This window comes from Barbus barbus, assembly GCF_936440315.1.
Source record: "Barbus barbus genome assembly, chromosome: 31".
NCBI lineage: Eukaryota > Metazoa > Chordata > Actinopteri > Cypriniformes > Cyprinidae > Barbus > Barbus barbus.
This window is the reverse complement of record NC_136759.1, coordinates 22,863,708-22,879,790: the sequence shown is the minus strand read 5'-3', so window position 1 is coordinate 22,879,790 and position 16,083 is coordinate 22,863,708. Positions and strand designations below refer to the sequence as shown.

At 35.3% G+C, this 16,083-nt stretch overlaps 1 protein-coding gene across 6 annotated transcripts in view; it reads left to right on the top strand.

Annotated features, from left to right (window-relative positions):
* The window catches only part of LOC306851112 (fibronectin type-III domain-containing protein 3a-like), an 82,709-nt gene that overhangs the window by 53,814 nt on the left and 12,812 nt on the right, over positions 1-16,083 (top strand). For 3 of the 6 annotated variants that reach the window (XM_079387210.1, XM_079387209.1, XM_079387212.1), the window contains 12 exons: positions 694-1,002; positions 2,539-2,597; positions 8,158-8,327; positions 8,573-8,632; positions 11,015-11,153; positions 11,269-11,322; positions 11,450-11,574; positions 12,300-12,474; positions 12,802-12,888; positions 14,194-14,332; positions 14,982-15,050; positions 15,145-15,263. In XM_079387210.1, the coding sequence (XP_079243336.1) occupies positions 694-1,002; positions 2,539-2,597; positions 8,158-8,327; positions 8,573-8,632; positions 11,015-11,153; positions 11,269-11,322; positions 11,450-11,574; positions 12,300-12,474; positions 12,802-12,888; positions 14,194-14,332; positions 14,982-15,050; positions 15,145-15,263 (1,505 nt within the window). Of the gene's footprint in view, positions 1-693; positions 1,012-2,538; positions 2,598-8,157; positions 8,328-8,572; positions 8,633-11,014; positions 11,154-11,268; positions 11,323-11,449; positions 11,575-12,299; positions 12,475-12,801; positions 12,889-14,193; positions 14,333-14,981; positions 15,051-15,144; positions 15,264-16,083 lie in introns of all 6 variants that reach the window. The other 3 variants (XM_079387208.1, XM_079387207.1, XM_079387211.1) reach the window with 1 other exon arrangement.

Genomic DNA, 16,083 nt, shown 5'->3' with positions numbered 1-16,083 from the left:
CCATAGCACATAAAGTGCAACTACCCTCTGAACAAAATCTATGTCAGCCATTTCGCAACGAGACTGGAGCCTCCTGGCAGAAGCCCCTCCCATGACGCGAATTTGCGTCTGTTGTGAAACGAATTTCGCACGCGAATGAAGAGAATTTCACTATATTAGATCATATTAGAGCATTTAATAATGAAGCTTTTCAAGTAAACAGTCAGTAATAAAGAGAAAATAACAATAAGAACAATGACAATATCGTTGTTTTATTATTATGAATGGCATAATTGGTGTTGTTAGTGTTTATTGAAACGAAAACTTCTATAGCTGAAATCATTTTTAAATATTAGATGAAAAACGAAAATTAGAAATGTTCCCTTGCCAACCAAGTAAAATTTCGTTAAAGTACTAGCATTACTAAAACCTAAACTCAAATAAAAATAAATAAAAGCTAAATAACAATGTTTAAAATAAATACATTTTTAAAAGGCAAAAGCACAAAATTTGCTCTTTTTTTATTTTGACATTTTTACTAAAAATTTTAAAATAGAATCAAATTAAAAAATATTAATAAATGCTACAACAGCATATAAATAACACCAAAATGCTGTTATTGCACCAAAATTGTAAAAAAGAAAAAGTCCCCAACGTTCAACAATCCGTTTCACATTATTCCTTACATGTCTCTCTGTTTTCTCATTTCCTCAGATACTCACCCTCCACATGGACGTGCGGCATTTGCTCACAGAGATGAAAGGGCTAGCAAAACCTACGAGCGCTTGCAGAAGAAACTAAAGGAGAGGCAGGGGGTGGGCGGAGGAGGAGGAGGTGGAGGCCTGACCCTCTCCAAAGACAGTCCTCCTCCATCCCCACAGAAGAGCCGCGGGACACCGCCATCAGGAGGAGATCTCCAGAATGGGCTGGGGGGTCAGGGCGCAGAGGAGCAAGCACAGCCCAGCACTGCTGTCACCCCCCTGAGCAAAAGTCCAGGGAGAGGGATGGAGACAGAATCTGGAGGTAGGGAGGGTAGGTAGAATATATTAGGGTTCCTAGAACCATTAGAGTTAAGTATTAAGCCACAGGATGCTGTGTTAGTGTTTTTACCACAGTTAAGAGGTGTGAAGCAAAGTACCTAATACCTATGTGAAAAGAGTTTTGTTTTGTTTGTTTTAGTGCTGTCAAACGATTAATCACATCCAAAATAAATGTTTTTGTTTACATAAAATATGTTTGTGTACTGTGTATATTTATTGTGTATATATTATATATACACAATAAATATACACAGTATACATACATATATTAAACATAAATACACATGCGTGTATATATATTTCAGAAAAATGTTGTTTATATATTAAATGAGTTCATTTATAATATAAATTATATGAATATAAATATAGGCGTGTAAATACATGTACATATTTTCAAAATATATACTGTGTGTGTGTATTTATATATACATAATTAATATACACAGAACACATGCAAACAAAAACTTTTATTGTAAATCCGATTAATCGTTTGACAGCAATAGTTTGTTTGATTTAGTTTTTTTACCTTTTTGTTACAAATTATATTATCAGTATAAGAATTTTAAGTAAAAACAATGACATAATGAAAGTTCAACAATATCAGTTGACGTGATCACTGTCCAATTTGTTTACATTTTATTAGCGAATTATACTAATCAAATACAACTTTCTTTCTTTACATTTGATTAAATCCAAAACTTCATGTATTTTAAGGATTAAATGAAAAAAAAAAAATTAAGTATTGTCTCAGAACTTTCAACCCCACTACAGTTTATTAGACTGATTGTGAGGTATAATGTATATATAGTCTTGTTGCATTAATAGGTTTGCATAAATCAGTTTAGTATCAACTAGTATCACATTTTAGCATGAAAACCGCTTTACAAATGAGATTTTAATGATAATCTCCTACTACATCTAATTAAAAGATAAACTTGCTTAAGAATGACCAGGGAATTAAATATTTACTATTTATCTCCCTCTCAATTAATAAACAACCAGAGCTACTCATGTATGCGATCACTGATGGGGATATATTAGGAAATAGCTATTAGCATTAACAGACATCAGTGTCCCATTAAGTCTTCTTTTTCCTAGGATGATTATATCTCAGGTTCCAGGTAGAAGTCCATCCACGAGCCCACTGGAAGATTTAACGGGGCTCCGGGGATGGGCCCTCTCTCCGGCCCCGCTGTAAACTGGCCCGAGCAGCTCATCTCTGGTCTCATTAGCTCCTTCAGCTTAAGGCTGCTGCAGATAACATTAGCTGTAATTACCTCTGCACTGACTCAGTCATTTATCAGTGCTAACTAACTCCAGCCTGGAGGAACTCCAGAAAGCAACTGTACGCCGGCTAAACTTAGCTGGTGTATCTATTAATCCATTCATGGAAAATAAATGCCTTTTATGTGATTTAAAGAGGCAAAATTGAGTGTGAAGACTTGTCCTTTTTATGAAACGATTGATAAGGAAGTCATCTTATCTAGATATTGTTTTTTTTTTTTTTTTTTTTATGTAGAACTGGATGAAGAAGCGAAAGCTCTTCAGCAACGATTAAACTCCATCTGCAAGCCAGTGGTAAGTAGAACTTTATTTTAATGTTCATTTGTTAATATTTATATGCATATTATTTTGTTTAGATTTTCCTTAACTTGTAGTTTTCTTAGTGCTAGAGTTAGAGAGACAAATAAAGATGGAAGATGTGTTTTTATCCGATTCTTGAAGATGGCTAAGGACTCAGCTGCTCGGATTGAGTTGGGCAGGTCATTCCAGGAGGGAACAGTTAATGAAAAAGTCCATGAAAGTGATTTAGTGCCTCTTTGGGATGGTACAATAATGCGTCGTTCACTTGCAGAATGCAAGCTTCTAGAAGGAACATAGGTCTGAAGTAGTGAAGTAGGCAAACATTAATGCCTTGAATTTTATGCGAGCAGCTATTGGTAGCCAGTGCAAATTGATGAACGGGTGTGACGTGCATTTTTTTTTGGCTCATTAAAGATTAATCTTGCAGCGACATTTTGGATTAATTGTAGAGGTTTGATGGAACTGGCTGGAAGACCTGCAAGAGAGCATTGCAATAGTCCAGTCTGGACAGAGCAAGAGCTTGAACAAGGAGTTGTGTTGCATGTTCCGAAAGAAAGGGCCTGATCTTCCTAATGTTGCATAAAGCAAATCTGTAGGACCGGGCAGTTTTAGCAATGTGGTTTGAGAAATTCAGCTTATCATCAATTACAACTCCAAGGTTTCTGGCTGTTTTTGAAAGAGTTATGGTTGATGATCCAAACTGGAAGGTGAAATTGTGATGAAGTGATGGGTTTGTTGAAACCACAAGCAGTTCCATCTTAGCCAGGTTGAGTTGAGGGTGATGGTCCTTCATCCAGCAAGAAATGTCTGTTAGACATGCTGAGATGCGAGCAGCTATCGTCGGATCATCAGGATGGAATGAGAGGTAGAGTTAAGTGTCATCAGCATAGCAGTGATATGAAAAGCCATGTTTCTGAATAACAGAATCTAGTAATGCCATGTAGACAGAAAAGAGAAGTGGTCCAAGAACTGAGCCCTGAGGAACCCCAGTAGCAAGATGTTGTGACTTGTATACCTCAACTCTCCAAGTTACCCATTAACTTATTCATAAAAGTATCTATCTATTCATCAAAGGATCCTAAAAAATCTATCACAGTTTAAATATTTAGAAAACAGTCTTGTTTTTGACTTTCATGATGATAACAGGTGCTTCTTGATCAGCAAATCAGCATATTAGAATGTTTCTGAAGAATCTTATGACATTATGATTGGAGTAATGATACTGAAAATTCACCTTTGCCATCACAGGAGTAAATTACAATTGGCAATGTTTTATTTACTCTACAGTTTATTCTAAATATTAAAACAGGAGAAGCCATTTTAAGAACGCATTTCAAGAATATTTCACAATATCAATGTTTTTATATTTTAAATAAAAGCATCCTTATTGAGTTAAATATTAGAAACAGCCATTTTAGGAATGTAGTAACTAAGTGCCGTACTAGCATTATTCCTACACTAAAGAAAAGTGTTATTGATTCAGTGAATGTTCAGCTGACTGCAACATAAACCAACTTCAGAAGATGTTCAGTAAAACAAGCATTGATGAGCAGGCGAACCAAAGAAGATTGACAGATTTATCCAGAGATAAAGCAGACCACGTTACCTTTCAAGCTTGATAAAGTTTAAATACATTTTTCTGCTTGCTTAGAATCTAACCATGGCTTGAGATAATTTAGAAATAGGTAGTTGCTAATTGGCTTGCAAAGTCACTGTGGTGGGAAAGCACAATAAAACTTTGTATTTATTGGGAACACTTATTTTTACACTATTTAAAATCCCTCCCCTAAAATGTTTGAAAATGGATCCACTGATGAGACTTGACATTTTAAAAGGGAGGACAATCTCACATTGGCCAAATATCAGTCTATTAATCAGCCTGCCTGGTCAATACTTCAGTCTCTCATTGGCATAATCGTACTGATATGGCATGCTGTTCTTCTTAGTGGGCTATTTGAAAGGCCTTTATGCTACATTTGACACTCCTCTCACTGAGAAGCCACCTTCTGAAGAACTGTAAGGCTGCTTGCTGCGTCAACAGTTTTCTTAATGACAGTCATTTCCAAGGTCTCAAAAACTCTACATCCATGCATGATTACAGTCCCCACAAGAAGACAGTAATGGCTCTCTGTAATGGGTCATTAATGTTGTATTTGATTTGATTCATAGAGGAAGCTAAATGGTTGTCTTGTCTGGTGTGCTGGGTTCTGGTTTATTGGTGTTTCCATGAAACAGTGATTTCAGCTTTGGCGAAACAGCCCTGTCCATTTCAGTATAATAATGATTACTGATCCTTTTTCATTAGACAGTCAAACCTTTATGAACTTTTTTTTTTATTTTACTGGTCCATGAGATATTAATAAATTATAGGGGCACTACAAATAAATTTAAAAAAGGCCAGTTAAGCATGAAATAATAAATAATTTTCACAAAATACAGTATGCAAGCTCTTTACCATTGTTGGCATGCAAGAATATAGAAAAGAGATTTGTTTTATTTAATTGTTTATCTTAAAAAATTTAAGGTCATGTCCCAAAATAACTCTCATTTAGGGGTGGGCGATATGGAAAAAATATATCACGATTTTTTTTTTTTTTTTTTAGAATATATCACGATTCTTTGTCATGTTAGTTTTAGTATTTTGGTTTTACAAGTTTTCTGAGCATTACAGCCAAACTAGAAAGACAAAGCCTTTCAAGGTAACAAAAAAAACAAACCAAAAAAAAGGACATGGCAGATATTTAGGCCAAAGTGGGCGAATATAAAAATCTTTGTCATTTTTATCTTATTAAAAAATAAGAACAAAGATACACATTACAAATACAAATAATATATAAATAAAACAAACAGTGCTTTATTTCCAGGTACAATAGGTGTATTTAGCAGGAGCATTCAATGAAATTGAATGAACAAATATAAAAATAAAACACTAGATAGACTGATTCCTAAAGCAACTGTATTAAAGTTTTTCAGTCAAGAATAGTGAGTGATTTTTCTCTTTGCGTATTGTTGTTTTGTTAACGTTAAATGAATTGTTCCCGGATCTGAAATATATATTTTGTAATTTGTTATGATTTGTAGAAAAAGTAGGAAAATAGTAACTCTGTGAAGAATTAATAAATTAAGGCCACCACAAATCAATTTAAAAGGTCTACAAGAGTTAGTTTTGCATAATGACTATTTTTGTCCTGAATTTATGATGCAAGTATTAAGCAAATGCATTACATGTAAATTTTTTGCAAAGTATGCTGACCTTGCTGCTCATAAAACATTGCCTACTATATTTGTCACAAATTTTGCCTGCTCAGATTGATAAATCAAGTTTATTGGTCAGATTCATGTAGTTCATTTGCATCAGTAACTGAAAGATTATTTCCACAACTCAAGCTGTGAGAAGTTGTCATGAAAAGTTTAGAGGGAGAGAATCATGCCCCGCGGGGCACATATATAGGTTCTTTTTAAGTCAGTTTTGGCCTAGTAATCTTGAGCTGTTCTGAAAACCCGAAAGGTACATAGTCATGCATCCATAACTAAAGGAGACACTTGTTTCTCCAACTGGAATAAAGCTAAAAATATTCCTTCTTGCATAACAGGAGTTCTCTTTTGTTCCGGAGAGGAAGTGCCGCATGTCATTAAAATAAACTAAAGTGACTCTTTCCAGGCAAAACAAGCAGACGTTTGTATTTCCCACATAAACATGTGCTTGTACCTAAATATATAGCTAATTAGCCCCTGGGAACAATTAACCTCTGAAAGTAGTTGAACACAACAAAACGGGTTTCAGTGAATCAGACAAACTGAGTTTGAATCAATCATGCATCTTGTTACATCAGTTTTCATTCATTTAAAACTTTTCCTTTTCGTCTGCATATACAGTCCCTTGGCTGTCCTTGTGCGTCACATTCACTCAATTTACAAACACAGATTCTCATCAGTCTGCCTGGGGACATGACCTAAAATCAGGCAAATATAAAGGTCTTCTTTGAGATAGACTAATTACACAGACAATCCATTGACAAGTCAATTATAAAAATAAATGCTGTTCTGCTCTTCTTTATTGCTACATTTACAAGACGAGACCAGAAAGCCAATCTATGCAAGTTTGCAGACACCAGATGCAGGGATTGCTACCGATATTTTCTTTAATTTGCCAGGATGGATCCTGACTTTTGGAACTGCATCTTTTATTCAGCTCTGTTGAATTTGTTTGGGTGTAACGGTGGCGTAAACCAAAAATCCAGCCAATAACTTTTGCAACAGTTGGTCCGAAGATTATGAGACTCATTTGGTGAACACAATTTGTTAAATGTGAAAAAAAGAGAGATTCCTTCTTTTTTTGAATATTGTTCAACTTTTTTTCAAATCTGTAATCCATAAGGTATCAATAAATGAATAGCACTACAGCAAATAAAATGTAACAAAAGTTAGTTTTGCATAATTACAAAAACTTCAGCCAGAAACCAAGTCTATGCAAGTTTGCAGATACAAATGTTAAGAATTCTACCGATGTTTCCTTTGCGTTAAAATGTTTTTTTTTTTTTTTTTTTTTAATCTGACGCTTTTTAAATTTAAATTTATCACTTCGGACATTTGCCTGTACAAATTTGCCTAAAATAGGTTTCAGGCAACGATTAGTGATGCACAATAAATGGTGCTATATTTACAGTGGCCGAGAGAGCTCAACGCACTGCAACTTCAGAAAACACATGCAAATAGAAAAAGCACCAGCAAATCAAGAAAACATCATCAGTTTGACAGCAGGTGCTGCAAATGCTCACAACACAAACAAATAAAGAAACGCACTGCAAATGCTCACAACACAAACAAATAAAGAATTTTATTTGCAGTGCGTTTCTTTATTTGTTTGTGTTGTGAGCATTTGCAGCGCTTGTGTTGTAAAATTGACAAAGTTGTTTTCTTAATTTGCAGGTGTTTTTTTTCTATTTTCAGTGCGTTTATTTGTTTGTGTTGCGAGCATTTGCAGCGTCTGTGTCAAATCGATTAAGTTAATTTGCTGGTGTTTTTTTCTGTTTGCAGCGCATTGAAATCTCTCGGCCACCGTATGTATTGTCTTTTGGATGATATTAGAGGTTTTCAAACAATTATCGTATGGGTCAATGTCAGACTTCTATCAGCTGATTTTGGACAATTAATAGTACATGCTAATTTCCTGTTTTTACATTTGTTTTAACTTTCAATAGAAAATGTAATCTTTAAAACTCTAGCATTTTCCTAATTTAAATGTAACCTTAAATCCAAATAATGTTATTGTGTTCTATATAAAATAATATAAATAGTATCGGCAGGAATTGTAGTATCGGTGCAACCCTAAACTTGTGTAAATTTATTTAACCAGATGTGAGAATCGTTGAATTCAACAATTTTAACGTTTTTTTTAATCAACTGATAATTTGAAATCTGTGTGACAACTTTGAGCTAGCTTCATGTTGAACTTCTACTGGATCCAGTTAAAAAAAATTTTTCCCCCCAACTGTAAATTTGCATGAAATGTAGTGCTGCATATAAAAGCTATCGTATCATTTTGCATAATCAGGTGACAGACATCCAGGCCAGAGGGGCCAGTTTGAGTTGGGTGGCCCCATCAAGAACAGAAGGGGACGATGAGCCCAAAGAGGGAGAAGAAGGCCCTGCGGAGCCCAGTTTCAAATATGAGGTCTCGGTCTCGTACAGTGGCAAGGACGGAAAGTACAAGAGCGCCTACAGGTGAGAGGAGGTGGTCTGGGCAGGATGTGGAGAAGGTGTGGGTGCAGTTGAGGAACTCGCTGTTATTTTTTTTGTGGTTTGCTGTGGGTTTTCTAAAGTCAGTGATAGCTGAAGTTCAACAGCAGTTCACCTGACATGCAGCTCTTTTAAGTTCACAATAGTAGATGCATACTTAAAGAGTTGTTTTAATTTTTTACATTTTGCAAAAAATATTACTAATATTTTCTTTCTTTTGCTTGTGTCAGTGATGTGGAACTAAGTGCAACCTTACAAGACTTAAGACCAGCAACAGACTACCATGTCAGGTTTGTGTCTGTTTTGACTTTTAAATGCACAAGACATTATCAGAATTAGTTTTACGTTTTCTAATTTTTACAGCATAGCTCTGTCAATAATAACAATCCTTTATGAATAAGATTGTTTATATATATATATATATATATATATATATATATATATATATATATCAGGGCTCGCAAAATTGCTAGCCCGACGTCCCGGGGCTATTGTGTTTTCCAGTCGGGCTACCAAAATGTATCACTGCCCTGCCCGACGGGCTACCTTAAATACAGGGCATGGAATTTAAGGCCTTAAAAAGTTTTAAATACGTTAAATGGTATAACAAAAGTCTTAATTGTAATTTCAAGAGGTCTTACAGTTGGGGGTGGAAAGGCAAGAATCGCGATATGGCTGGAAACTTCAAAAGGCAATTATGTCATTGAATAAATATGAGCGCTGCATGTTTTAAAGTTAAAACAAGGAACGGATGTCTTTGTGAATATATCTCTGAAGGGAACCGACTGTCCTCAGAAACGTATCGTTGACATTTTCATTTAATCTTGCCTATAAAATGCCTGATGAAGCAGCGTTTATGAGCGCGGTGCTGCTTTATTTCAGCGGCCGCTCTTAAAGGGACACTTCATGGCAGGGAATGAACTTGCATTTCCAAAAAGCATATCTTTTTTTTTTTTTTTTTTGAATGCATGGAAAAAAAAACAAAATAACAATAGTCATCTTCAAATCACAACAACAGTCCAGGGTCAAAAAGCCTATCTTATGTTTAAATCAACCCATGTTTTTATGTAGCAAATACATAAGAGTTGTAAATGTGAAAAGTTAATGTCCCACATGAAAAAATACTATAGTAATTTATAGTAAATAGTGTTTTTGAACCATACTATAGTAAAGTACTTTAATTTGTTGTGGTAATTCTATAGATGCTGTGGTAATATAACAACTACAGTAATATAAACAAATTAATTTACCCAATACTGTATTAAGTTTTCTACAACTATAGGGTGTACCACAATACACTACAGTTTACATTAAAGTGTTGTAAATACTAAATAAATAATAATTTTAAGGCTTAATGTTACCACCGATATTGTCCAACGCCACTCATACGGTGTTCATTTTACTTGTGCAGCTCAGTCATAAATTGCCTTAAATTGATTCTAAAACATTCTGCAGATACCCTGTAAATAGTCAAATAAAACTCTTTCCTTGATATTCATTGATATGTGTATTGAAAATGTTTTTGATTGACATTTATGGTCTTTTTTTAATTGGGCTAGTTAAATCAATTTTCAGGCTACCAAAATCTGAAGAGTACCTGCCCGAAGGTATTTTGCGAGCCCATATATATTAATAGGCTTTCTGCAGTAATCAGTGATAGCGCCTATTTAGCAATATTTCTGTGTTTAATACAAGTGAGTTTGTCTTTGTTTTGCCTTGTCAAAAACAGCTTTGTTCACAGCAAGCCGTTTCAGTGCATTTCCCTTTAAATGCTAATGAGTTCTGCTATCCCCACCCCTCTCCCTCAATGGGGTGACACGCAGTTTCATCGTGAAACTTGCTAACTAGCACATTATTAGGAAAGGCGATTTGCAAAAAACTTATGCTCACTTCTTCTGGAGGTGAAGCTGAATCATGAAGGATTTGCGCAAACCTAGACGCATTTAGGCAGATTGGGGGATGCATTCCCTTCAAAAACAAACGTAATCCACTGCGTCTTCAGTGGATCAGATGTCAGGAGTAAATGACGACTGCTATGTTCATTATTACATCCAACAACAAAACACTTCATTTGCTTAAGAGCCATTCTTGTCTACTCCTGCTCCGACGTCAAAGCAATGGCGGACTGATGACAGCTCACTCGGGGCGGGTCTAAGATAAGATGGCCTTGTCAAACAATAATCGTGGGAGGGGCCTGGGTTTGTGTGACAGCTTGATTTGAAAAAGGGGATATTATATTTCTGGATTTTAAAAATACCACTCTGTGGATTTTTATCATTATAGGGTGGTTGTGTACACACACTGCCAACACACATTTCAGTTCAAACAACTTGTAAAAGTGAATTTTGCATCCGATGACCCGTTTAAGTAAAAGCTCAAAATACGCACAATAGATCCTGAGCGACAATGACAAATGTCTTCTCTTGTCAAATGTGCAGTGTAATTGGCAATATCGATGTTGTCACATGTTTATTAATTAGTGGGAAAATTTCCTCACCGTGGCATCCTTATATAGTAATAATAATAGTTATAAAAGAATAATAATAAATGTAGTTATATTACAAAAAAAATGCAGTCTTTATAAATACAGTTTCTAAGATCTAAAACTATTCCTTTCTTTACTGATGGTAATTGTATTGTTTTTATATGCTAATGTCTGTGTGTGTATTTAGGGTCCAGGCCATGTGTAACTGTTTACAAGGCATCCCTTCAGAGCCTGTGAGCTTCACCACTCTGAGCTGTGAGCCAGACAGTCCCAGCCCGCCCCGCAAAGCCAGCGGCACCAAGAGCAGCCTTGTCCTTCAATGGAAGGTGTGTGCACACTTTAACACACTGGCACATCAACTGTCCCACATAAATGTTATATTGCATATTTAAACTGGCACATTAAATGCATAACAACAACAAAAATACTTTTTTTGTCTAGGCTCCATGTGACAACGGTTCCAAAATCCAAAACTATATCCTTCAATGGGATGAGGTACGTTATTTTTTGTTATTTCTGTTTTCGTATTTCTCAAAAAGTAAACTTGTAAAAAAAAAATCTGGAGTCTGCGAGGTGTTTAAGCATTCATGTAGTGCTAATCCTGGCTGTGATCTGTGAACAGGGGAAGGGGACGGGTGTGTTTGAACAGTGCTACTACGGCCCTCAGAAGCAGTACAGACTCACCAAACTCTCCACAGCTTCCAGATATTCTTTTCGGCTGGCAGCCAAAAATGACATGGGGGTGAGGTATGTATCAATACATCAAAATGTTCCTAAACCCAGCTCCTAAAGAAATTGTAAAAGTCTTCAGATTTCACTTTTTTCTATACCTGCTGATGGCAGATATATATAAAAAAAAAATCCTGACCATAAATTGAAACATATCTTCATGTACCACATTTTTGTAAGTTGTACCTGGTCAAAATTGCGTTGTTGAGAGGGAAAAAAACAAATAAGTTGCGCCAGTGTATAAGTCGCATGATGCATGTTGTGATTGCATTCAGAAATTATGTAAAATATCGGTGAGTGAAATGCTTACTAACATTATAAACATGATTGTGGCATTTATTATAAATAACATTTAGGCTATGAAAAGGCCAAACCTATAAATGTATTTGAAGTTAAACTGAAACCGGTGTTAGTTCACATGCTTCTCTGATTCGTTTTCATGTTCATGATGTAGCCTTATATTTGGTTGCTAAACTATTATTTAGTACGAAAACAGCTTTATAATTTACTTGTGAAGAATGCTGGTTTATGTGGATTTTAGAACACATGCACGTTTGAAAAAACACCACAGTCAAGTTAGCAATACTGACATGTTTTACATGCTTGAAGTTAAAATCAGGATCTATATTTTGGAATATAATTTGTAGCATGTTTCAGATGATAAAAAAGTGGCTTATGTCTGGACCAGAAAGTGTATATATACAGTATATATTTTGTCCTACGATCATGTACTCTTTCCGTAGTGAGTTCAGTGAAGTCGTCCACATCATGACATCATGCAGTGTGCCTGCTCCCCCCTTAAGCCCTGAGCTGATTCAGTCCGGGGTCACATGGCTCTGTGTGCGATGGCACAGGCCAGCCGGCTCGCCCAAAGAAGATGAAATCAGCTACATGCTGGAGATGGAAGAGGAGGGCTCAGTGAGTGAAAGACGCACACAAACTTACACAGAAATGCATCGCACACTTCTGACAAATAAACTCACACCTGGTATGAACATCAGTCTCTGATTTTAGAGTTAGTCAGAGAGATATGTTAGCCTGATCAGTTAACATTCATTTGTCCTGAAGCATCCTGGACTGTAAAAAGGGATTTAAGTGTGTAGTAAACTGTGATCTGTCTCATACTTGTGAATGGCAAAGGCAAATGTTAATTTGTGGTGTAAACTGGGCCGTAAAGATTGCGTTTTCCATAAGTAGGCCATGTTTTTAATGCGTGTTTAGATGAGTATGTCATGTGTTTCACAGGGTTATGGGTTCCAGGCCAGTTATGATGGTGACGAGCTGTCACACACGGTCAGAAACCTCCACAGGAGCACCACGTACAGGTTCAGGGTGAGAACACACAAGGATGTATGTTTGCGACGACTTGAGTGTCTGTTTCTTTCTTTTAGTTTATTTTTATTTGTTTGTTTGTTTCTTTGTTTGAACATTCATTTACTTTCTTCCTTCTCTTTTCATTCTTTTTCTTTTATTTCAGTCTGTTTTTGATTTTTTTGTTTTTATTTGTTCATTTGTCAATTTATATTTCCATGTCTAATGATATTTCCTTATGTTTATTTTATTTATTGCTTGTTTTCTTTCTTTTGTCGGTTCATTTTGTTCTTTGTTTTGCTCTCGTTTCTTTCATTTGCTCTTGTTTTGATTGATTTGTTTGTTTGTTTGTCTTTATTTTGTTATTTTATTTGATAGTTCTTAAATCTTTTTGTTTTTTGTTGTTTTTTTTTATGTTGTCATTCCTTCTTTTGTCTCTTTAATTTATTTGTCTTCCCTAATTCCTTTTTCTTTCATTTTAGTCTTATTTTTGAATTCGCATTTTTTCTTTTTTTTGTCTTTGTTTGTTCATTCTTTGTCATTCCTTTTATTTAGTGTCTATATATTCTCTGTATTTTGTTCTCTTTCTCCAATTATCAGCTTCTTTCTTTTTGTTTGTGCCTTTTAATTCGGTTTAGTTTTTTTTGTTTTTGTTTGTTTGTTTAATTTGTTCTTGTTATCTTTCATTTGTTCCTATATTCCTTTGTTTTTGTAAGTCCATTCTTTTTTTCCCTCTTTGTTTTCTCTCCTCACCCCTATCCCGTTCATGATTGAGACTCACCTGTTGCCAGCGGCGACAGGAGATGAAGCAGGTGGTGTAGTGATGCGATCGGTCACTGTTCTCTGGTGTTATTGGGGTGGGTTGATCATAATCGTGTTTCCAAAAACAAAAGTGTATTAATGCGATCAGAATGGCTGCAAGTATCCTGATGAGAGGAGCTGATTACCTGCCGAGAGCTCGCATCCCCAATTACTGCCAATTACTATGACAGATGACATCACAACAGCACTGTTTATTTCTGAACCGTGAAACGCTTCCTCATCCTGGGCTTTTATCAGGGGAAAACTTTTTCTCAGTGAGATGGTGAGTATAAAGGGTTTTGAAAGGCCCTAGAGATTTGCGTTCCCTCTGCACCCGGTGTTTGGGTGAGTCATAATGAAGCCTATTTTTAGGACCATTCAGTTTTTTTTGCATTGTGACATTTTGAATCATTAATAACACCCCCCAACACACACACTCTCATTACTATAATGAATAACATTCTGATATTTTTTTCTGCAAAATTTTTATTTGATCTTATTTCTTCTTTTTATGAATCATTGCAGGTTGTCGCCTATAATGCTGAAGGTAAAAGTAACCCCAGCGGTGTGTCGGAGTTCACCACGGCCCCTGACAGACCGGGCTGCCCCTGCAGACTCGCAGTGAAGGGAAAACCTCACCCGACCAGTTTCCGTCTCACCTGGGGTCAGTTCAGCATGTTAGAAACGCATAAAGATTTTACTTAATACAATTAAAACTAATCTAGAAATCACCTTTGATTTAGTCCTCATACATTTTGACTGTTTTTATGGCTCAGTCATGAAACTGCATTTCTAAGTAGTGTTTTTAGTCATTTATTTATTCAACTGTTTTCACAATAAGACATTTCCATCCACAAATATTACAGTGTTGGAACAAATACAGATACTTTGATACTTCAGTATCAAAAACTAGCTAGGGTTATCATAATCTAAAACCATAAAACATTTTTCATTGCTTTGGGATATTATAAATATGTGAAAAAATGCAAAACAAACAAATTAAATATTTCAGAAATATCGGCTTTCTCATTTCTGCATAATTTAACTTTAGCATATCTGCATAATTTAAGTTTAAAGTACTAAAATTGAAACAATAAAAACTATTTTTAAATTATTTTATTTTTCTATTTTTTAATTGTATAAATATCAAAAACACAACAAAATAATTCCAAAATAAAAATAAATTCAGAACAGAAAGTGTAAAAATAATATTTCATTTAAAATATTAAGATATTAGAACAGTATCTCAGTGATGCTAAAATAACATTTAAACTGGCTGCAAATAGTAAGTGTTTTTTTTTTTGTCGCCTCAGATCCTCCCAAAGACAGTGGCGGTTCAGACGTGGCAAAGTATGTGGCGGAGCTGTCTGAAGGGTTAAGTGGTACGTTCCAGTCAGGTTTTCTAGTGTCTACACATGCTCAGTTTGATCCTGCCATTATGTTTATTCATTGATTGCTTGTGTGTGTTTGTTTCAGGTTCTTCTTGGAATCAGGTGTACAGCGGTTTGGCTATGGAGTGTGTTTGTGATGGTCTGAGCCCAGGATGTTCATACCAGGCTAGAGTCCACTGCATCAGTGCGGGAGGCGAGAGCCCAGTATGTCACACAAAAACATGCAATCCTTTATCGCTGTAGGGCCAAGTTAAACTTTTATTTTAAATATCGATGCTCATTTTACTGTATACAAAATATTTGAAAAAAATAACAACATCAAAATTAGTGTACTTTTTAAAAAATACGAAAAAAGACCATTTAAAACTATGATTTAAAATGTGAAAATTTGGCATCGGTACAAAGCACACCTTTTAAAAGTATATTTCTATAAATACACTTCAGTGGGCTTTTATTTCATTAATTATATCATCTGCAAGTATGAGTATAGTATTTTGATTTGAAATACACTATAAATGTAATTTCAATACATTAAAGCACACTTGTTTTTTAAAAAGCATATTCTTTACAGAAAGCATCATAGTGCATCTTCAAGAATTCATGTTAGAAAAAGAGTTTCTGGGTCATAAATGGGTGTTTTTTCAACTATGGGGACTTTGACCTACAATGTAAAACTACTAACAATATTCACTATTCGCTCTTTGGTGGAAATAAAATATTTTGTTTGAAAAAGCTTACAATGTTAAGTCATCTAAATACAATTAATGTTTTTGCTTATTTTGCATACATCTTTCCTATAAATATTGCCCATCTCTATTGGACTGTTATCTTTTTTTTTTCCTTTGCTCCACAACTTGTTACCAATTCATCCACCTTCCTTTTATTGTTTTGTTTCCGCACGAATCGCTTACTTATTTCCCCTCTTCCATCTTCTCCACGCCTTCAAAATCGCAACACGCTTTTATCAATGGAGCGCTTTTGGCAAGCGGCTGGTAATAATTTCTCTCTTCCGTCTTCTGATCCC